Below are 22850 nucleotides of genomic sequence, written 5' to 3'. Positions count from 1 at the left end.
TAATGAAAAATTGTGTACATCTGCGGACTTTTGCTTGGTTAGAGCGAGACCAACAACGTTCGCGTGAGCGAGAGCAGAGCAAAGAGTTCTCTGCCTTTTTTTAATTGCAATTTTTCATTAATTAAAATTTGCTTAGTTTGCATTTGAAAGTTTTTTATTACTGTCGTTCCTCTTTGAGTTCTGGATATATAACGGAAATTTGTATGGATTTATTGTGATTGAAGGTCCAGCAAATTGAATGTGTTTGCTGTTTGCGTGTGTTAGTGTATGTGTGTGTGAATGTGTGTGTTTGTGCGAAAAGTGATAAACTGGTTGGATGTGTAACTGAAATAGACAGGAACAAAGTTGAACAAATAGTGCTTGGGGCGATAAAACTACCGTATAGATAGATAGAGACTAACAGTTATTCCAATTACATTTTAGCTTTCAGTGTAAATGCATTTTTTGGGCGATTACAATATATTTTTATAGTCGAAATTTGCCAATATCAATATAAGTTTTTCATAACTAAATATTTTGTAATGCAATTGTGAATATTTTCGGCAGTAGTTACATTAAATATGACAGAATATGAATCGATATCAGTATCTTTGAATATTATATTATTGTAATAAGTAGTACTTAAATAAATGTATTTTTTTTTAAGTAATTTGATTTAGGTAAAATGTAAGTAATAATAAATTTGTTAAAAAGAAACTGGAAGATTTAGGAAAAGTGTATTCAAATTAAAATTTTATTTTTTATTGACCTATTTACTGTCATGATTTTATTCCTCGCAATGAAGTAGCCAGAATATATGCAATTTTCCCAACTATTTAAAATTTTTTGCAATGCTGCAAAGCTTTTTACCACAGTTTGTGTGGGTTTTTTTTTGATGTCGTGCCGGCTGCTAGCGGCAATTAATGATATGGCCACAAAGTCACAACCACATCAGATGTTAGGCAGTGGGAATGCATCCCAAAATACATACACACACACACTCTCACATACACATACATGCATGCACACAGATACGAAACCCAACCCTAGGCAGCAGAATTCGACAGCCAACCAATGCATGGAAAACGCATTGCCCCACAACGCACCCACAGAGCAAAGTCAAAAAAGTGCGTAGCCCAACCACCCAACTACCCCCACACACACACTCACACACACATAACCGCACACACAAAGCGAGAGAGTGAGAGAGTAATGTGGCAGGAAACAGAGAATGCGTTGAGCTGATTGGTGGAAAGCAAAAGGAAGAGAAAAAAACTCTAACACATAACCGCCGCTGCACATGACGGCGAATGTTTTTAGGGGAAGCTGGTTCAGGGCGGGGGAGGGGAGGCTCTCGGGAGGCTGAGCGGCATGTCGACCACAACAATACAAAAGTCAAATTAGTGGAAAATGCAAATGCGGATAAAAAACGCAAAGTGGATGGCACAAAAAACGGCAATAGAAAATATAGACATAGCTGCCTTATATACCGCACTCATGGAGAAACAGAAAAAGAAAGAGAGAGATAGAGAGAGAACTAGAGCGAGATGGAGACAAACATAGTTGGAAAAGCGAAGATAGAAACCAAAGCAAAAACTGCAACGAGGCAGTTTAAAAAGTGTTGGCACAAAAAAAATTATATTATAATTACATGCTGCAACAAGAAATCTTGCAGCCTGATTTTCCAAACTTCTCTTCTGCACTTTACCAATTTATCGGCTTACTTTATGCGATATCTCTGTGTAAATCGAACACTCTACGCATCAACTTTTGTGTCGATCATCCTAACATTTTCTCTCTGTTTTCTCTCCATTTATTTCTTGACATCTGGGAATTGTCTACGTCAGCTGGCATACTATAAATTTTCCTTGTATTTTTAACCATATTTTTCTCTCTGCAAGGCAAATAAAGCACAGTGAATTTATGTGAGTAAAAAGTTAATGAAATATAAACAACACATTTTTTATCATCTTCAACGTGCTGTAAAATGTAACAAACTACTGCACAGAAATTGTCCATTTTGACTTTTCAGTTCACTTTACAGAAAAACGATATTATGACAAGTAAGAAAGCCTAATAAGAGTGTACTCGACCCACTACCGATTTTTAATACAAGCAAAACATTGCGGTATTATTCTTAAAATATACCAAAATAATATTCTGCTAAATACGAAAATATAGCAAAAGCTTTACTTGGTATATTGGCATAATGTTGCATTTTAAATATATACCAAAAATTAGAAAATATACAATATTGTCATCCAAAGTCATTAAGACCCTAAGCACTATAAGTATAAGTAGGCATTTTTTCAATGTAAAAGAACTTCTTCAATATCTTCTAAAATCTCTGTACGTAACCAAATTTTCATGAATCATAAATACTAGACTTGTTATTGTAGTTATCGCAACTCTAGCTACAAAAGTACGCTTGCTATTAGATTTTTGCCAATGTGCGGGGGCATTAGTGGGCGTGGCAGTAATTTTAAACAAACTTGATTTTCGTGCAAACTTAACAAGTGCTGTCGAGAAACGTTATATCTCTATCCCATATAGTCTCTGAGATCTAGATCATCATACAGACAGACAGACGGACATGACTTTATCGTCTCAGCTGTTGACGCTGATCAAGAATATATATACTCTTAGGTTCGAATATGCCTCCTTCTGCCTGCAACATAAAAATATGATTAATTTAAACTATCGTACTTAAAACAAGCAGTATTATATAGCAAATTTATTATAATCAATTTTCAATTTCATTATTGTAAGCTTTCAGAATAATTTCCCATGAATTGGTAATTTACTTACTAGATACACAACTTTTAATCTAATCTTTATCATTAAACTAAAAAAACAGTCTTATTCACGATACATAAAATAACTATCGGAATAATTATTAAGAGACCATCATGAAAATGTCAATATTTGACATTAAACATAATACGTTTGACATTAATAATAATACATTTTTATTTATTTACATATTAAGAACATCAAGCAAAGAATATTTAAACTGGTTATGTAAAAGTAAAACAGTTGCTTTTATAGCCATAGTAATTCCCAGCTTTTAGATTTCTATCCATAAATGTCTTTCTGAAATCTTCAGTTTAAGCATTGTTTACATTTTTTTGCTCATATCTGCCGATTAAAATTATTTATCTTTGATAAGAAACGAAATAATTAAGACTCATATTCAGTCGCGTACGTTGACGCTTCTGTTTTGCATTTTCTTTTTTTTTGGTTTAAATATTTGTCTTTTAATTAGAACTCATTGTGCAAAATGTTTATTTGCTTAAGGCTTCGGGTTTATCGTGAACTAGCAGCTGTCGTTGAGGGCTGCCGGATTACCCGAAGCTCGCAATTCTGTAAGCTTTTTAGTTTTCAACTAGGTCTATGGTAAATTCCATGACCCACAGCGTATGTAAATTAAATGCGTTTAAAAGATATGTAAAACACAAGAATTAATTGAAGTAATAGAAAATACATTTAGTTTTAATCGCTAGAATAAATTCTGACTAATATTTTGTTAAACATTTCAAACAACATAAGCTATATGAAAATGAAGTATTCATTTTTTAAACACCCCTCGTTTGTTGCTTCATTTCAGACAATGTAAATTTTCCAACTCTTATCACTTGTCACCCACTTATTTCTGTTAATACAACCTCGCAAGCGACTGTCATGTAATTATTGTGAATGCTTAGACCCAGTTAATCTGCCAAGTTCAAAAACGAATGCACTTCGAGGTGAGGTAACGTTTTCCGCCAATATTAGCACAAGTGCAGGGCCCAATTATTGAAATGGAAACTGATACTCGATACAATGGGCGTATACGTGGCGTATGCGCAATGCTGTTTTATCAACTGCTGTCAGTCTTTTTTATTTTAATAGCACAACAATAAAGCAAAGTGTTTGTTGGCTTAGCTTTCGGTTTTGCTTGATTGCATAGCTGTTGATATTAGTTAGTGGGTGGCGTTTAATTTCGCCCAGTTCAGTGCTGGCATCGAAAGCGAAAAGGTCTTGACACAAAATGCTCAGCCATTGCCTAATTTTCATAGGCAGCCTTTTAGTACTGCCTGCTGCGTGGGGTTACTTTGAGGGTTGCGATAACACCTATACCGTCGATGGCACGATCTACGTCGAATCTCCGTATTATAACTCAACCTATCCGCCTGGCACCTCGTGTCGATACAAATTTGTTGCACCCGTGGATTATTACATTACAGTACAGTGCACGATCAGTTTGCCATCGGTAAGCTGGACCTCCATGATCCATGATAAATCCATTTTTACATCAAATACTTACTCAGAATAATGGCCAGTGCAGCACGGATAACTTCTGGCTGGACACTGAAGGCGATCTCTTGATGCGCACCTCGGAAAACTTTTGCGGCACCGGCACCTTCACCCGAGATTCTCTATTCACGGAACTGGTCTTCGCCTACATCTCAACGGGCAGCAACGTCGGGGGAAAGTTCAGGTGTTCACTCTCCGCCAAGCCGCAGAGCTGTAATTGTGGCTGGTCCGCCACCACACGCATTGCCAATGGCCAAGCTGCTGCTGCCAATGAATATCCCAGTATGGCAGCCCTCAAGGATACCACTTCGAATGTGGCCATTTTCTGTGGCGCTACTATTGGTGACTATTAGCAGGAGACTTAATATCATTCATATCTTAAACTTCTTCTCATTTCGATAGTCTCACATCGCCACTTAGTGACTGCTGCTCACTGTACCAATCAAGTTAGTCGAGCCACCAACATTGTGGCCATCGTGGGCACCAACAGCATACAAAATCGTAAGTACCAATATAGGAAATAATATTTATCTCAAGCTCACACTTTAACTCGCAGCCAGCAGCTCGATCTACTATGCTCAGTATGCCATTCAGCAAATGGTGCAACACGAGCAGTATGTGAATAATCCATCTGTGGAGAATGATATCGCAGTGCTCACCACAGCCACCTCTATAAAATGGACAAGGGGCGTGGGTCCCATATGTTTGCCACCCCAGGGCACGTAAGTGGAGCCCTCTACTTGGTTTGGTATTTAAATTCAATTTTGAACTTTACTTACAGGTCTGCCACGTTTTCTTACGACACCGTTGATGTTATTGGCTATGGCATGACTTCGTTTGGCGGTTATCTATCCGCGACTCTGCAGAAGATCAATCTGATGGTTGTCAATAATGTGGATTGTCAAACAGATTACAACGGCGTAGCTACCATTAATTCTGGTCAAATCTGCACTTACGATTATACGGGCAACAGTCGCGATTCCTGTCAATTTGATTCAGGTGGTCCGGTTATCAAGCGTTCCGCCAAGCAATTCCTTCTTGGCATCGTCAGTTTTGGCAAGAATTGCGGTAATGCGGCTTATTCCATGGGCGTCAATACTCGAGTGACCTCATATATTAGCTGGATTCGACAGAAGATTGGATATTCCAACTGCATTGTATCTATGTAAGCACATAGTTATTGCAAAAGACTAATATGTACTTCAAATTTTGTGTAAATATAACACTTACCCAATTATTATATATGATTAAACTTTATTTTACTTAATTTATTTTTGGTTTTTAGATTTATTAAGCATTTAAACCAGTACAAGCAATAAAGTAAAGCAATAACACATTTTAGGGAAATCTCATTCGGAGCAAACTTCATACACAGATTATAGGGACGTAGTCTTATTTTATTTCCAAATAATTTTAAACATTGCTTATATACATAGTAAAAGATACAAATAACCGATTGGCCCGGTAATATTTGTTAAGAGATACCAACTACTCAATTTCAATAAAAACATTGCGGTATTATTATTACTATTCTAACAATATAACGAAAAAATATACAAAATATACTTAAGCACGCCGAATATTTGGTATACAGATATACTACTGCGCTTAAAATATGCCAAGAAGTTTAAAAAATACTGGATTGTCAACCAAAACAACTAACTATCAAATACCGAAAAAAAAAGTAAAATATACCGTTGGTTATATTTTGTATATTGATAGATTACTACAATTAAAATATACCGTAAAGTTCAAAATAGATTCTACAATTTGTATTAGATTCCAGCCAAATTTTCAAAAAATTATAAAAACTGTAGTTATAATCAATTGTAGGTATAATTCAAATCAATTTCAGCTTCAAAATTACGCTTGCTTTTATATTTTTTTTCAATTTGCATGTGCAGAAGTAAGCGTGGAAAAAATCTTAAACAAATTTAATCTGAGCACAACAATAAAAAGTGCTGTCGAATTATACCTTTATCACTTCTAGTTTTTTAAATCCAGGATTATGCAAACGGACGGACTAACAGACGGTCATGGGAATATCGTCTTGGCTGCTGATCCAGAATATGTTTTGGGAACAAAGATGCTTCCATCTGCCTGTTGCATATAGTACATTTTGTGTCTGCACAAAATTTAAAATACTCTTTTAACCTTTGGTAGCAGGTATAAAAATAAACAAATTTGGCGAGTCATTCTTAAATCAACCACTTAATAATTTACCATTTTTAAAGACTGATAAAAAACATTGTGATTCTTTTTTATTTGCTGCAGTCTTCTTATGTAAGCAGAATACGTCAATAAGACTGACGATGTCTCCAAAATCGACCAACAAGTTTAATCTATTCAGTATACAACAATATTTATTATGGTCTTGAGAAATTCGTATATAAGCAGGTGAGAAATGCATTACAGAACTCAGTTGTCTTTATTACAGCCACCAATTAATATTCGGCAAGCATGTTTAAGTTAAGTGCGATATTGCTTGCTGTGCCAATTTTCTTTGCCCTGGCTAAGTCACAACAATGCAATTGGCAGTACAGCTTGCAGCCAGGTCAAACAATCAATATAACAAGTTCGAATTATCCGAGACCATTTCCAGCCGGCAGCAGTTGTCGCTATCAGCTGCATGCACCTGCCTCCCATGTTATACATCTGAGTTGTGTCTTTGAAGTGGTGAGTTATCGTAGTAATTAGAATACAGATTTAATAACATTACCAGCAATTTATTTATTTATCTAAACTTAGTTCCAAGTATTTTAATATATCGACTACCTATAGGATAGAATAATATATAATATAACTTTCTGCCGGCAGGAAATGTATGTAACAGGTAGAAGGAGGCATCTCCGACCCTATAAAGTATATATATTCTTCATCAGCATCAACAGCCGAGACGATCTAGCCATGTCCGTCTGTCCGTCTGTGTGTCTGTCCGTCTGTTCGTATGAAACACTGGATCTCAGAGACTATACGAGATAGAGCAATAATTTTTTTTTTCGACAGCATTTATTATGATTTCACGCAGTTCAAGTTTATTTCAAGATTTTACCACGCCCACTTCCGCCCCCACAAATTGACAAAACTCGAATAACAAGCGTTGTCTTGGAATATACAATAATATCTATAGTAATTGTGATTCCTGGAAGTTTGGTTGCGATCAGATAAAAAATTTACGTAGTTACTAAGTTACTTTGGCTGACAATCTGGTATATTATGCTGTCTATGGTATATTTTGATTGTGGTACTATACACCAAATATACCATTTGGTATATTTTTAGTATGGGTAGCAGGTATCTCACAGTCGAGCACACTCGACTGTAACTTTCTTACTTGTTTTGATATTCTATATATGTTTTTTTTTAATAAATAACTACAACTAGCATATTTCTAATACACATATTTATTATTAATATTTGTATTATCCTTATTATTACATTTATACCTGATCGTTGCAGTATCCCGATATGTGTCAGTCGAACTTTCTTTATGTATCTCGGGATGGTGACCTCCAATTTCGCGATGGCGAACGCTTTTGCCGTACAGGACGAGTTACACTTGCCTCACACTTTCAAACCATGGCCATCGGCTATCATTCCACTAACTTTGCGTCTCAGCAGCAAGCCAGACTGAGCTGCCAGGCGATTGCAGTTCGTGTGCCCTGCGACTGTGGCTGGTCTCTGACAACGCGTATTACCAACGGCAAGGAGGCGATCAAGCATGAGTTTCCCTCAATGGTGGGACTGCGAGATATCAGCTCAAATCTTCCCATATTTTGTGGTGGCAGCATCATCAGTGATCGCTTCATTGTCACAGCAGCACATTGCACAGATCGTCAGCCCGTTGCGAGTCGCATTGTGGCCATAGTTGGTGTCCACGATCTCAGTCTATGTGAGTTATAGTACATTTCATCTCTGTCTTCCTTTCTTTTGTTTATCATGCATTTTTCACAGCTGGTGAATCAATGTTTGCCTCGCAATATGCCATACAAAGCATTATCAGGCATCCGAATTACAGCAGCACTCGGAATACCAACGACATTGCTCTGCTCCAGACTGTGAGACGCTTTGTTTGGTCACGCGGTGTTGCTCCAATTTGTCTGCCCTTCAGACAAACTCAGGGGTAAGTTAAAATATTTCAAAGTCTTTCGGAATCCAGGCATCGAATTTGGAGAAATTATTAAGTGCTAAGACTGCACTTCATTATTTGTATTCGCTTTACATCATGTTCACTTAACGCTTAAAATGTATAACAAATGTTGCTTAGCAGAATAGTTTCCTTGTTTGACAGTCTAAACACTAATAAAAAGAATAACATATACATGAAACTTATTAAGATCACGAAGTGAGATATATTATAGATAGTACCGTTATCTTAGTAACAAGCATTTGTAATTAATATTTTGGACATCAAATATTTAATGGCCTCTTTTTTTCTCCCTTTTTATTTTAGAATAGGTTTTTAAGCAGTTTTATTTTCTCTACATAACATTATGCGAAAAATTCCTTTAATGTTAATATTAATTTTTGTACCCGATACACATATTCTATTCTAAATTTGTGCAAGCATGGAAACTTGGACTTGTCGGATCTTAATTACTTCGAAAAGTTTTCTACGTACAGGTGTATCGCAATGTTAAATATAACTTTTGGTATACTTTAGTTTTTTTCGGTATTTCGGTATATGAACACGCCTTCTTACTGCATTACTTTTATCAAAATAGGCAGTTAGTATATTCCAGTCGTACACACTCGATTGTAGCATTTCACTTAACAATTAATAACATTTGATTTAGTTTGATATTCGTTAACATCTTTTATTTATTTTTCTACTATTTTTTAGCGGCGAAGCCTACGATGTTGTGGATATCGCCGGATGGGGAACTTTAGGTTTTGGTTCAGGCAAATCGAATACGTTGCAAAAGGCGAATGTGATGACGATTGTCAACTCCGACTGCAGTTCTAGTTATAACATCAGTATAGACGCTAATCAAGTGTGCACATATGATCACACAGGACGAGGACAGGACTCTTGCCAATACGATTCAGGAGGTCCTGTCATACTGCGTCAGCGGAATCGCATGTTTCTGCTCGGTGTGATCAGCTATGGACGCTCCTGTGGCCAAAGATATGGCATCGGGGTGAACACCCGAATCTCGTCGCATCTGAAGTGGATAGGCGACTATGTGGGCAACTCAGTGTGTGTGCGTTAAGGATGGACTGTGTACACGAATTGATGAAATGCTGCAAGCTTAAAGATTTTCTATACAACTATCTTGACATTGCCCCTCTGGCAACAACACCTTCTTTTGCCTTCTTGAAGTGCTCGAATTTACTTCTGCTTCAGTTTGACAGTCTTCGAGTGTTGACAAAAGCCTTAATTTGCATTTAAATTAAAAAGCAGTGACATGTTTTGCCTACATTTAAACAAGACGCAACGCAGCCCCAATCCTTAGCCTCTGTGCATAGTTTGCACGCACTGCAATCAAATCTGAAGGCATTTGCTACACTAACTCAATTGATTAGCTACAGTTCTTTTAGGAGTTAAAGAATAACCTAATACAAATGTTAAAATATATATTTATATATTTTAATTATATAATTATATATTTATAATATATGTATGTTATAATATTATTTAAAATGAAAACTGCTCTCAATATATTTTCTAATATTGTTTAAACCACAAAAAATAGAGTATTAATTGGTATGCTTCCCACATTTTCTTTTTATTGTATTTGTATTTGCATTTTCTTGCAAAATGCAACTCATAATTGTTGTTGTAATTGAGTGCTAACTCAATTTCTTGGCTACGCTCGTGTTGTCGTCATCTCTTTGTTATCTTAAAATTGCGTTAAATTTTGCATAGGCCTTCAAGGCCACAATTCTTCTCCTACTCCCCAATGGCCAAAAGAGTCTGCTTGTCTGTTGTAAAATTAATAAATTTCTAAGTGGTGAGAGGTATGAGTTTTTCACTCTACACATTGCCATTGTTTGATATGCAGCTCAAGTAGATTTTTAATTGAATTTCACCAACAATAAATACGCAAATAAATTTCAATAAATAAATAAACAGATATATTTATATATTTTGAAGATCTCCCTTTGACATTTGAGTTTTGAGTATGGCATCCATTGCGTTTGGTGTCATTTAAGAAATAGTCTCAGTTGAGTCTCAGTTTCATTCAACTTTCCACAGATCACAGACCAAAATTTTTGATGTTTTTAAAAAAAAAGAATAACTTGTTTCAAAGTATTGCTTGACACAATAAAATTGTTTGTAAAAAATTAGTTATAATGCCAGGCAAGAATTTCTCAGCTGTGCAGCGTTTGGCACAATCGATCTACACCTCTCCCCGATACTTCAGTGGCAGATGCGTCGTCGCCAAGAATTATGATTCGATTGCCTTGCATCACAAATTGAACAATCGTCGTGTGTGGCCACAGCGAGAGGAAACCTATGCTGCCATCCAGCTGATGCGACAGAACCGGAGCTGGGACAATGTGAGGAAGTTTGGCAGCGCCATCAACCACAGCATGTCGATGGCCAGAAGAGGCGCAACGCCGCGACGCAACAACATTCTGACTGCCAAAAATGCGTCGGCCAAACGCGTTGCGATGCTGCGCGGTGATGCGGTGAAGAAGCGAGGACCTGTTGCTATGACTAAACATGTCCACAATCGCGCCGAGGTTGCGAATTCGCTTCCCAAGGAGGCGAGCATGAAGAAGCCTCAATCCGAGAAGCGCAAAAAGAAGGAAGAGAAGGATGACGGTGATTTCATGGATGTGCGATCCGTGCGTGAAACGCTCTTCGGCATCCCGGAGACCAATGAGGATGATCAGGAGAAGCAACGGGAGGACGATGCTGAACTACTAAGACGTGTCTCAAAACAAAGCTTTACGCCTGGCTCCAAGCTGTCGCGGAAGGTGATTGCTCCATATCAAACGTACAAATCACATCGCAATTGCTGGGCCGAATTTCGCCATCGATTGGTCTTTGGTGGATCGAGCTATTATTAATCCATTTTTGGATTACACAATTTTTGTATAGCGGCCTTTCATCCAAGCCTTTTTGGTCGTTAATTTATACTTGAATTATGTTTTAAGTACATTCATGGATTTGCATGTTTCGCTAATTGATTCAATTAAAAATTTCTTTTCCAACTTCGGATTACTTAGCCCAATTTAATGCTGTGCACATCAAAGTCAAAGTGTAGGCTGCGCCTAATTACAGCAATTGTAAAATACAATTGCAGATTTTTTAGATATTGCCGTAATAAAAAAATGTGAAAGTACATCAAAATGAACTCGCGCAAAACACTAGAAATGGCAACAACTTAACAAACGAGTGTTTCACAGGGCAAGTTAATTGCAAGCATTGGCCAAGGAGAGGAGAGGAGAGTGGAGTAGAGAGGAGGAGAAGTCAGCAGGACAGCTGCCTGCAGTGGGCCAGTGCTTTGCATAAGAAGTGGTCTGTCCTCTGTCCTAGCACCCTCGTAATCCTTTTCTCTCGTTTTTTCCACATTGATTCTTTTTTTTTCTATATTATAAAATTTATGCTGCTTTGTAAAAAATGCTGTTGTGCTTTGTTGCAATCTCTTGTACTGTGCCGCCTGCACTTCATTTTCTGCCTTTTTCCATTCCACCTTTTTTTTTGTCGTTTTGTTGTTCAGTGTGGCAAGCGCTTTGCAGCTTTTGTTGTTGAGTGGGCCAACAAACGACGCGACGCCAAGAGCCCAAACCCCCAAAAGACTTGACAATAAAAATTATGAAGCGTATTACTTGAGTGCACTCTTATTTGTATTCGGACCCTTTCTTTAGCCAATTTTTTCCCTTTTTTTTTTTGTTTTTTTGCTTTCCATGTTGTTTTTCCGTATCTCTTTTATACACACAAAGGAACGTGCAAATATTATAAAGTATGGCGCTAGTTTCTGAAGAGCAAACTTGCGTGTTAAGTAGCACAAGAACCGGACAAGAGTTCTTCTGAGATTAACAAAAAAAAAGAAATATATTGAGTAGATAAATTTAGTGGTGCATCTGAGATTAAATCAAGATCAAGTCAAAGTCATCTATGAACTTACACTCTGAGTTGAAACATTAACTAACCTACAAACAACAATATTAAAGTATAATTTTAAAAAGCTATGTATCTAAGCAAATCGAAATTTATAATATTAAGTCATTAGCTTTATCGTTATTATGTTTTCGTGCCGATTAACACATTTTGATGTTCACTTATGCAATAGAAACATATACAACGCCAGGCGTCAACTACATCGTCGGGATAATTCGAAAACTGAACAGATTGCGAAAATTACCAGAGGCTTAGCACAGAAACATTCGGAACCCAATCCTGAATACCATCATGCACCTCGTAGTTATGTGGAGAACTATATAAAGCATCATCTACGCAATGGCTTCACGGAACCAACAATGTTCCATCGTAATCCCCGATATCGCTGGATCGATTTCCGTCGACGGATGGTATATGGCACCTACGACATATAGCCACTATTTTCGACTATACTCAAGGATTATATATTCATTATGCTATCTGTGGAGTCGTGTACTGAAATGAAATATCCATTCAGAGGAATCTCAATTAAAATTACAGGTATTTGTGTAAGCAGTCAGCCACAGCTATCAGCGTGTAATACAAGTGTCCAGAGATCTCAATGTTTAGATATAAGTAAATTATTTACAGAGTCCAGAAATAAAATCTTTCTTTAAAAATTAAAATAGAACTGACTTTGATATCCACATAATTGCAGCCGTTATTAAGCGATAATTGGGGGCAACAAGTAAAATAAAATCTACTTTAATTTCATCGCATTCAAAGTAATCCCCTTTCGATAATTTTGCCAACGTTTTTTCAAATCCTCAAAATATGCCAAAGAGTGTCCTTCCGATTCAGCCATCAGCGCATTCTTCGATTCAGCTTTTATCTACTAAATCGACTCGAAACGCATTCCTCGGAATGGTTAGTTTTTGGAAATATCCTGATTAAATAAATCTAGAGAATACGGAATTATATGCTTCGAGCTTTTGCCAGACGGATGACGAAGAATAAGTGCAGAACCTGAGCGTTTTAGGTATAAAATAATATTTGACTTTTAGTAGGCCAAAAGTGTCTTTTAAAATGGTTTTCACAGAGCCTTCTGATATTCCAATCATATCTGTAACGCCGCTAACAGTCAACCAATGATTTTTGAGCACTAATTCCTTAATTCCATTGACGTGTTTTACATCTGTTGACGTCAATGGCCGTCAGGAGCGATCCATGTCATTAAAAAGCTCCCGACCCTCTTTGAAGTCTTTAGACCACTTAAAAACATTTTTCTGTGACATGTGTCATCACCATAAGTCTTCCGCAATAAAGTTCAGCAGCCGAAATTTCATTCCACAAAAAAATATGTATGACTCTTCTGTAGTCACTTAAATCAGACATTTTAAACATCGAAAAATACACTCTTGGACGTTTAGTAAACATAAGTATAAGAATATTGCTGATAATGACATTGACACGAAATTTTCGCCCAGAACTAGCTCAAAATGTTAAGCCAGCGATGATTCAATTGAACTTTGCTGTTGGTTTTTTTATTTTGTTATTAACCATTATATTTGTATTAATCATTCTAAGCAATAATGTCATTATAAAATTTAATTTTCAAATTATAAAATTGATTCTGCAATAAACGAAAAATATATTAACAATATACAAAATTCAGTAGTAATTTCTTAAAAACAAATTTAATTATATTTTAGTTATAGTTATTTAGCTATTCAGTTATATTATTTTATGAATATAACGATATAACTCAATATAACGATTAATATTTGTTCCTCTAGGCAGATTAAAATTCTAATTTTCAAGTAGTCATGAAGAAAAATGTAAATGTCTTAATTTGTGTAATTTCGTTTCCAATGTTTCAAATTCAATGACTTAGTTTTGGGTACTATAAAAGCGTTTTCTGAGTGTACAAAATTACAAAATTTTGATTGGCCTCTCGTCCGCAAGTTGTCAAAAATGTTCAAATCGTGTTCTTTAATTCGCAGAGGCTTTGAGACATTTAAAGGCTTTGCAACCTCAGCCTTGTCCGAGCGACGCTTACAAGAGATCCGAGCAATGATACCTGAACCATATTTCACCCAACGTTATTTGCAACCAGTGCCAAAAAGAAACAGCTTTGCTAGGCTGCAAAATAACTACACGTATGTTCGTAGACTGGACATGGATTTGATTATCGAACAAAACAAACTGAAGGACTTGGGGTCGAGATATTTCTTTATTCCGGAGAACAAAATACAAAGCGAACACGTTCGTTGGTCACAATTCAGGCGAAGAATGATCTTCGGAGATTTTGCCATCTAAATTTTAAATTTTAAATGTTTTGATTTGGTGTTAATATTTGGATAAAAATGAAAACTGTTTTAGATCGAAGTGATGTAAAATACTCAAATATTTATTCAAATATTAACTACAAATAAGGATTATTATGACTGATTGTATATGTGGCTTTTCGAGCTTTTATTTGTGTAATGGAATTGAATTGACGAATTGTATCTGGACAACTAGTCAACGCTAATTTCTGACAAATGGTAACCGACAAGTCAATATGAAAGTAAAATATTTCGCATCTGCATATGTGCAAAGAAAGTCTCGCCAATTTCACCAGAAATATAGATACGATTTTTGAATAAAATTGAGAGCAAGATATATAGTACCGATTTTATTTTCCATCGAGTGATGAAATAATTGTTGAAATTGAGGTGAACGAGATTTGCAGCGACTCTTTCATTTGCATTTTCTACTTATGTATATGGCAGCCATTTTGTATTTTGATGGCGGGTTTTGTGCCCACCGATTTGGCGGCTTTTGTGCAACGCCTGGTTTTATGTAACGGGCGCCAAAGACCCGCCCCGCGTTGCCCCCCCTTTCATAACCAACGAGCCAAAACGTCAATTCCATGAGCCATCATGTCGATATTTTTGCCAATTTTTAGCTGCCTCTTGCAAATTGCTTTTTGAGCTTGTTAGAGTTTGGCACACACGCTAATGAATAGTCAAAGTCCAAGCGTTGGACGTCGCTGCCCACGCCCCCGCTCTCTCCCCCACATCGTACACCCATCCTTGTTATTCCCATTGCGTTTCGCATTGCATACTTTTTGGAGCGGCGACGAAGCTACAAAACGAAAACTAAATGGCAATGTTTAGGCGCATATTACGACAGCACCGTCCGCCGCGGTCGTAGTGGCAATTGCAGTCACAGAGACGCGCCCCCATCATCGACGCCATTTTGTAATCAAATGCAGCACAAAAGTATGCAAAGGAAATTTGAAAATGCCAGCATGAGCGTGAGAGCACGAGATGAGGGGTTGAGGGCGAGAATAAATGCAAAAGCAGCAGCACAGCAGCAACAGTCGGATGCGTTTTCTTCGTACAGTGAATAGATCCTATGATAGAAAAGCGCACTAATAAAAATAACAAAATTATCATTATTATTTTCATTATCTTCATTTAGTTTTCAAAAGACTATGTGCTTGCATTTCATTCAATTGAATTAGCAAGTCAGAAACATAACTTAGGAAAATTATAAAGACAAAATAAAGGAGGAAATCCATATAGCACAATCAATAAGTCGATTGGGCAAGTAAAAAACACTTATTCTACCAAAAATATCCTTAGGCATATTTTTTGTATTTTTGTGGTATATTAATTTGTTATCTTAATACCGCAAAGTTTTGATTTTATTCAAAATGGGTAACGGGTCGAGCACATTCGACTTTAGCTCTCTTACTTGTTATTCATTTAAATATGATTTCCTTTTTTAGTCGAAAGCCCCAGGAGCCAGTACTCTCTATTAAATGTAGTCTTAAATACTTGATTTAATATAATGAAATAAAAAATGATTCACTCATCAATAAAATTATTTTCAAAGCGCTCTATCAGCAATCTAAAAATTCTTTAATTTTAAAGAGCATGTTGTAAATTAATTTTTCTTATGTCTTAAAAACCTCAATTTCAGCAATTTAATCTTCCTTTTCAGCTGAAAGTTTATCAAGGGGACTTTTTTTAAGTCAGCGAATAGCCCGCAGTTTCTTGGGGTTAGATCTGAACTATGCTGTGGAATCAGCAACAATACGAAGTATAATTCATACAATTGGAGAATCACAGACACATTGTTTTGGCGAACATATTTGTTATTTTGAGAAGAGCTTTTGATTTGTTATATGTATAAATTACATCGGTTGAGGCTAGTCGATAGATCCTATAGGTATCGGTATATGCATATTTAGTCGTCAGTAGTAGATCATCAGTCGTAAAAAGTAAAAAGGCTGTTGTAAGAATTTGAACAGAAGTTGTCAAAAGTAAAACAGTAGCAGAAGAAATCGTCAGTCGTCAGTCGTAATAAAATCAGTCGTCAGCAAGAGATAAATAGCAGTATAATTTAAATTTATCAAACTGTACTATTACTACTATTGTGAAATATTCCTATATTAAAAAATAAACATATCATACATGTGTATAGATATGAATTGTTTGTTTCTTTATTAAATACTACAATTTATTTTTATTTTATTTATTCATTCTGATCTTATCTTAATTGTAATATAATTAAAATAAGAGAAAAGCACGTTTCCTTAATTGAACTCATAATTTACTTAAAATATTATGTATTAATACAGTATTTAAGCTTTTGTTAAATGTATGTTTTAGATATGTTAAAGGTATGTTATTTGAATGTAATTAAGATAAGATGAAAACATGCTTTCTTAATAAAACTCATAATTTTCTAAATATATTAGTTATTAATGCAGTATTTAATAAAAATGTTGAATGCAGACATCTTAAGTTAATCTGGAATACTGAATACTTCTATTCCTCAGCAGTTCGAGATTTAAACATAATCTGAAGCAATGCATAAGTGTTGAAATTGAAATGCATTTGTTTGGCTTGAATAGTGTTCACTGTAGCTTGTAAAAAACTGCATTTCCCTAGAGCAAACTGACAGCAAACTGACACTACGATTGCTGATGCTGGTGCTGGTGCTGTTGCTGTTGCTGTTGTTGGTGGTGTAGCTGCTGTTGTTGCTTCGTCGGTTAGTGGCTGCTGCTTTTCAATTAGTGCCACAATCCATGCCAGCGATTTCTATGCCTAGTGCCATGCCCACAGTAACGAGGCGAGTGTGTAGGGCGGGCTGCAGCAGCACTTGATGCCTAGCGACTGCAGTTGACGTTGCTCGCGTTTTACGTAAATTGAACAACAGAACCGAGCAGCGAGCAGAGGCGAACAAGGAAGGTAAAAGCTACAGAGAGTATGGGGCATGTACCACGAAATAAAAACAAAAACAAAGCAAACACAAACTCAATACACAAACACATGCACGCAGATAGACGAAGAAAAAGAAGCAGTCGCAGGTCGCAGTCGCAATCGCAATCGCAGACACAGAGCAACAGCAGCTGCCAATACTGCAACAGCGCCCAAATGCAGGCAAAGGCAGCTTAGCTAGACATACATAACACACAAGAAGAAGAAGAAGGGGGGACTATTGAAAAAGTGCATTGCAGTTAGGCAAATCAACAACGACTAAAAAAAAGATGTAATAAAAAAGAAAGGACTGTACTCGTCGCAAAAATAGCAGTCACCACATTGACAGCGACTGCCAGACTACGACGACGATTTGTATTGCCTTTAAGCCTAAAAGCATGATTCATATGTTATGCCAAACGTTTAATTATTTATTTGAAAAGAAGACGACAACAGACAACACAGACAGCAAAAAGAGCAAGCAAATGCACAGCCCAAAAAAACCTTTAGATAAATAACAGTCAGTATCGTTATTGACAGAAGCAGAAGCCGAGATAGAAAGAGCGCTGCGTTGAGGTTAATTAGTTGACATTTGCGCTTAATTGCAAACTGGGGGAAGCGTTGAGCCAGCGAGGCGAAAGATTTCCATGCATCATTGATGACTGGAACTGAATGATGTTTCAATTGCGGAAGCGTCGATGCGAAGCGTCAAACTTGACACCCACTTGACACTTGATAAGTATGCTACATAATCGATACCTCGTTTCACGTGTGCTTTGCACAATACGCCACCTCAGGTGTCTTCGCTCTGATCCACTTGATGAACGAGGCAACTCGTGTATTCACCGATGGCTGTTGAGTGGCGCACGCATAGCCATAGCTAACAATGCCCACAGCCATCAGACGCCCATGACTCCGCTCATACAGAGCTCCTCCCGAGTCATACTGACACGTATCCCTGCCCGGCGTGTAAGTGCAGAAGCTGTGCAACGGCACCGAACCCTCGCTCAACGAACTGCGACACTGCTCGGTGCCGATCACATCCAACGTTGTCTTCAGCAGTCGCGCAGTCTGTGGTCCGCCATAGGATGTTGTGCCCCAACCGGCTGCCAAGAGCTGCTGACCCACCAGAGGCAGCTTCTTCCCATTCTCAGCTGGTTGCAGAGGCAGACAAGCGGGTCCAACACTGCGATTCCACAAGATGGGCAACCGAGTGCGTAGCAACGCAATATCATTGCGGAGTTGTCCATTCGATTGACTGAACTGTTCATGTAGTATCAAGGCATCTAGATCATAGTGGCGAGTGAAGAGCGTCTCGTAGGCGGTGGACAGATCGTGCTCCCCAACCACGATGCGCAGCAGAGCAGCTTGACTCGTCTCGGCGCTGAGGAAACAGTGTGCGGCAGACAGCAGGTAATGATGATGAACTGCAAAAGGGAAGTAATATTAATGAAAGCTTTATGATGAAGATAAAAGTGGGATTGACTGTGAGACACTATTTTTATAAGTACTCAAATGAATTGACTTATTTGTGATACTAGTATATAAGAAATACATTAAACTTGTATAACTTTTTGTATATGTTAACTTAATGATAAATGTTTGATTTGCGTCCCATAATTTTGTTGTTCTAATACCTGCCAAGTATAACTTGTTTGTTCTAATGCCAATCAAGTTTATTACCTTTTTGTATTCGAATTAAAAGATCATTTATCGTTGTCTAAATTCAAAAACTGTGTTCAAATTGGTTCAAAGTCTGTAAACATTAAAAAATTTACTGAATCAATTGATTAGTGAACTTATTTTTTTTTGCTTCTTTTTGTTATTGTTCAGCAGTTGAAGTTATTCGTCGATTAGTGACTTTCGACTTTCATATTATAAGAAGCTAAAATGTTTATAACATATTGAGGAATTGACCTTAAGTAATTTCAACAACCCAATGCATTTGTAATATGAACTAATAATATTTTATGTTTTTGTACATAATGCGACTTGCAATATATCACATATTATTATTATAAAATCTAAGATTTTCGAGGGTTTCCTCTTCTATTGTAATAGATCGAAAATAGTAAACAAAAACCTTCAAACAACAAGAGAGACACTAATAAATGAACAACAACGATCTGCAGATCAATAGTAAACAACTGAATAAAAAGCAACAAAGAAACAAAAACAAAACAAAAGAAAACGATGAAGATAAACTTAGTTCTTTCTTTCTTTAATAAATGACATATGTACTAGTGCAAACAGAAGGAGAAATGTGAGCAATCTTGGTGTACTCAGCTCCTCAAGTCTATGAGAACTTGGTGTTCACACAGACCCACAGAAAGTAAAGCAACAAACTCAATACTCTTACTTTATGAAATCAGAGCTAGCTTCTTTTGCCTTCTTCTGTTATATAGATTTCCTGTTACCGCTAATTCATTACACCTTTCAACAATTCAAAAAGTATTTTAATAACCCTTTTGCTACTTGATTACTTACTGATCGCAGCACCACAAAAGACTCTGCCCAGCTTCTTGGTCAGCACACCTGCCATGGAGGGAAACTCGTGAAGTGAAGCCTCGTCATTTGTTGGACTGGCGATGCGCTGAGTGAGACTCCAGCCGCAGTTGCACTGAGGTAAAATGGCTTCGACGAGGCAAGAGAAACGCCCACCTCCGCTTTGGGTGCCAAGTGGATAAATGGATAAAATTTTGGCACGTTTTGCGGAAGTCTTTGGAGTGCGCCTTTTTACCGACTTCTGGCGCAGCAATTGGGCCAAGTTAGTTGGCGCGGGCGTGCTGCCAATTCGACGACCATTGTTGGACTCATCGAAGAGCAGCGAAGCGACGTAAGCCAAGGCATCGCTTACGCCCACATCCTGCAGCACGTGTAGCACCTCGTTTGAAAACTCATCATCCTCCTCCTGCTCCTCCGAATCGGCTTGCTTCTCATCCTCTTCTCCAACTTCCACCTGCTCAACTGGAGGTGCCTGTGTAGTTGTCGTACTTGTCGTACTCGTTATTGTGCTGCTGGCACTTGTGATTTGCGCTGGCAGCTTATCCTTTAACTTTGGCACCAGGACCCCAGCAGCAGCAGCAGTAGCTGGAGACGCCTCCTTCCTCTGCGAGATGTAGGAAATCACAGCACGATTCAGAAAACTTTGCCGCTCGAATTTGCCAGTGCCACAAAAATATTCGGAGCTCGTCAGCAGCTCGTCGCCCTCGGCATTGAAGTGAAACATCTCCGTGCGGCATCGCGTGTCCCTCACAAGCTGTGGGAAGAGTGGGAAAATCCGCAATGAAAATAACAGCTAAGCACCTTTTAGGTAAACCAAACAGCTTAGATGACACTGAGCGCGGATTCACTATTTATACAATACATATTTTTACAATTTAATAAAAAAAAATATGTAAAATGAATATAAGAACCATTTGTGTTTAAGAATGTATGTAACATTTGAATAAGTGAATCTTTTATCTTTTTCAAGTAAAACATAAAAATATACAGTCTAAATTTCAAGGATTCGAATGTTAGAACAGCATAACTTTGATCACTTGTGAAATTTTCTGATGTTTTATTGATCAATTCTTTATTTGCAAACACAGACAACGTTTTTCCAAGCAACAAAAATGCTACAGAGTCTATTAAAATATACCGAAAGTTATATTAGACTACAAAATATACCACTTGGTCAGCCAAATCATCTAAAACTCCTTTGTAGAAGGTGTTTCTTGCCCTAAAAAAGTATTTCTTAAATAGCTTTTACACATTTTATCTGATCGCAACCAAATTTTCACTTATTTCAATTTCACGTCTCTAGCTTTAAAATTCCGCTTGATTTTAGATTTTTTTCTATTTCTATTTTCTTGGCAAAAATTGTAAACAAACTCACTCTGCGTGCAAATATAACAAGTACTTTAAAAAAAAATGCAGCTCTGTCTTTAACAGTCTCTTAGTCCTACATAGGTTTTTATATGATCGGAGTGCAAGACGCACATGGCTATATAGTCTCGGCTGTTGATGCTTATCAAGAATATATATACTTTATATGGTCGGAGATGACTTCTTACATATATCAGCTCAAAGTTAAAATACCCTATGGATAGTTTGTATAAGAACCTCAAAATATCCATTCTAGAAGTTATACAAGAATAATTTTATGTGGCAAAACAGATGTAGCTGTAGTATTTTAATTGCTTTGGATTACAATCTGGTATATTTTGTACTCCATGGTATATTTTCAATGTAGCAGTATGTTGATACCATCACATTTTATACAAAAATATAGAATTAGTGGCAGTGAGAACAGAAAGAGTTTTAACATGCTATATTCTATTACACAGAAAAATATATATTTTAAAAAAATTATATGATTCACTCAAACATCCAATGCTTATGAATATTTCACTTTACTTCATTCACTTTCACTGAGCGGGATTCTTCTCACTGTCTCTCTCTCTCTCTCTCTCTCTCCTGCAGTTCTCACCGTTTGTAGTTGTAGATCACACTTGAAATGTAGCACATGATCCTTGGGCGCTTGGAGCGTATAGCGACAGGAACTGCCGGCAGGATAAAGTCCGGGATAGTAAGGTGAATTAACATAAATCTTTTGGCCGGCCTGAAGATTTAACTGATGATTGCACTTTTCATAGAGCGCGAGAGTAAAACCGAATCGACTCAATTGTAGGCAAAGCCACAGAAACAACCCGAAGAAGTGCTTACAACACATGATCCGAACAACATTTGCCGCAACACTGAACGAGATGTGGCTGAGACAGCGACTTAAGAATTCAAGAAATCCACAATACCTGTTGGCAAACGCCAAATTGTATCATGACATCTGAGCGCCAACACAACAACAACGAGGCGCCTTTCATCGAGATTTGCCGTTGACAGCTGACAGTCACGCGAGCTACTTCATAATTGTCAGCTTCTCAGCTCCTTCATTTCCACAGCCACTGCGAGTGCCACTCCCACCTCGAATTCACGTTCCGCCCACGCCGCGACTTAAATACACATTAATTGGGGTCTTCAGAAAGCAAAAGCAAAAGCAAAAGAAATAAATACTCTTAATCTCAGCAGCTAATTGAAGGAAAGTGCAAGTGTGTCTCACCTTATTTGTTTTGCTCGCGGTGCAAACCGGTTTCGGAAATGTGCCACTGACACGAACGGTTTAAGGCAGTTGGGGTAGGTAAGGGTCAACTGGACTGCTACTATAAGTTACAAGAGGCAGCTCTAACTGAACTACTTCCGACAAATAATAATGGGATTATTCCGCA

The 22850-nt window shown here is 37.3% G+C and overlaps 5 protein-coding genes and 1 long non-coding RNA gene across 6 annotated transcripts; 4 read left to right on the top strand and 2 right to left on the bottom strand.

Moving 5' to 3' along the window:
- Positions 1 to 1589: 1589 nt before the first annotated feature.
- Positions 1590 to 2005, bottom strand: LOC133845255 (uncharacterized). The gene is made up of 2 exons (XR_009894718.1): positions 1861 to 2005; positions 1590 to 1806 (listed from the first exon to the last, which is right to left on the bottom strand). It is a non-coding gene; the product is annotated as an uncharacterized LOC133845255 (long non-coding RNA).
- Positions 2006 to 3960: 1955 nt separating this feature from the next.
- LOC133843916 (venom serine protease) lies at positions 3961 to 5519 on the top strand. The gene is made up of 5 exons (XM_062277682.1): positions 3961 to 4231; positions 4290 to 4617; positions 4678 to 4776; positions 4832 to 4997; positions 5057 to 5519. Exons 1-5 carry the CDS (start codon positions 4010 to 4012, stop codon positions 5442 to 5444), a joined length of 1203 nt encoding a protein of 400 aa, XP_062133666.1. The 5' UTR covers positions 3961 to 4009; the 3' UTR covers positions 5445 to 5519.
- A 1175-nt stretch (positions 5520 to 6694) lies between these two features.
- LOC133842350 (venom serine protease) lies at positions 6695 to 9836 on the top strand. The gene is made up of 4 exons (XM_062275403.1): positions 6695 to 6951; positions 7735 to 8167; positions 8230 to 8398; positions 9119 to 9836. The coding sequence occupies exons 1-4, from the start codon at positions 6736 to 6738 to the stop codon at positions 9486 to 9488; spliced, it is 1188 nt and encodes a 395-aa protein (XP_062131387.1). The 5' UTR covers positions 6695 to 6735; the 3' UTR covers positions 9489 to 9836.
- A 613-nt stretch (positions 9837 to 10449) lies between these two features.
- Positions 10450 to 11439, top strand: LOC133842351 (uncharacterized). The gene has a single exon (XM_062275404.1). It carries the CDS (start codon positions 10573 to 10575, stop codon positions 11293 to 11295), a length of 723 nt encoding a protein of 240 aa, XP_062131388.1. The 5' UTR covers positions 10450 to 10572; the 3' UTR covers positions 11296 to 11439.
- A 919-nt stretch (positions 11440 to 12358) lies between these two features.
- LOC133842353 (uncharacterized) lies at positions 12359 to 13019 on the top strand. Its single transcript, XM_062275405.1, has one exon. The coding sequence runs from the start codon at positions 12475 to 12477 to the stop codon at positions 12781 to 12783; it is 309 nt and encodes a 102-aa protein (XP_062131389.1). The 5' UTR covers positions 12359 to 12474; the 3' UTR covers positions 12784 to 13019.
- Positions 13020 to 17887: 4868 nt separating this feature from the next.
- Positions 17888 to 22315, bottom strand: LOC133844580 (transmembrane protease serine 9). The gene is made up of 3 exons (XM_062278642.1): positions 22058 to 22315; positions 20071 to 20842; positions 17888 to 19010 (listed from the first exon to the last, which is right to left on the bottom strand). The coding sequence occupies exons 1-3, from the start codon at positions 22298 to 22300 to the stop codon at positions 18349 to 18351; spliced, it is 1677 nt and encodes a 558-aa protein (XP_062134626.1). The 5' UTR covers positions 22301 to 22315; the 3' UTR covers positions 17888 to 18348.
- Positions 22316 to 22850: the final 535 nt, after the last annotated feature.

Source organism: Drosophila sulfurigaster, chromosome 3 (genome assembly GCF_023558435.1).
Source record: "Drosophila sulfurigaster albostrigata strain 15112-1811.04 chromosome 3, ASM2355843v2, whole genome shotgun sequence".
Taxonomy (NCBI): domain Eukaryota; kingdom Metazoa; phylum Arthropoda; class Insecta; order Diptera; family Drosophilidae; genus Drosophila; species Drosophila sulfurigaster.
The sequence above is the reverse complement of the archived record's forward strand: the minus strand, read 5'-3'. Positions and strand labels throughout refer to the sequence as shown.

Excerpts from the sequence above, each read along its gene's own strand:
- LOC133842353 (XM_062275405.1), top strand. The coding sequence starts at position 12,475 with ATGTTTTCGTGCCGATTAACACATTTTGATGTTCACTTATGCAATAGA.
- LOC133842351 (XM_062275404.1), top strand. The coding sequence starts at position 10,573 with ATGCCAGGCAAGAATTTCTCAGCTGTGCAGCGTTTGGCACAATCGATC.
- LOC133844580 (XM_062278642.1), bottom strand. The coding sequence starts at position 22,300 with ATGTGTTGTAAGCACTTCTTCGGGTTGTTTCTGTGGCTTTGCCTACAA. Across the intron at positions 20,843-22,057 it reads GTGATCTACAACTACAAACG|CTTGTGAGGGACACGCGATG; the intron begins GTGAGAACTGCA and ends CTCTTCCCACAG. Across the intron at positions 19,011-20,070 it reads CTTTTGTGGTGCTGCGATCA|TTCATCATCATTACCTGCTG; the intron begins GTAAGTAATCAA and ends TCCCTTTTGCAG.
- LOC133843916 (XM_062277682.1), top strand. The coding sequence starts at position 4,010 with ATGCTCAGCCATTGCCTAATTTTCATAGGCAGCCTTTTAGTACTGCCT. Across the intron at positions 4,777-4,831 it reads CACCAACAGCATACAAAATC|CCAGCAGCTCGATCTACTAT; the intron begins GTAAGTACCAAT and ends TTTAACTCGCAG. Across the intron at positions 4,998-5,056 it reads TGTTTGCCACCCCAGGGCAC|GTCTGCCACGTTTTCTTACG; the intron begins GTAAGTGGAGCC and ends CTTTACTTACAG.
- LOC133842350 (XM_062275403.1), top strand. The coding sequence starts at position 6,736 with ATGTTTAAGTTAAGTGCGATATTGCTTGCTGTGCCAATTTTCTTTGCC. Across the intron at positions 8,168-8,229 it reads TGTCCACGATCTCAGTCTAT|CTGGTGAATCAATGTTTGCC; the intron begins GTGAGTTATAGT and ends CATTTTTCACAG. Across the intron at positions 8,399-9,118 it reads CCCTTCAGACAAACTCAGGG|CGGCGAAGCCTACGATGTTG; the intron begins GTAAGTTAAAAT and ends ACTATTTTTTAG.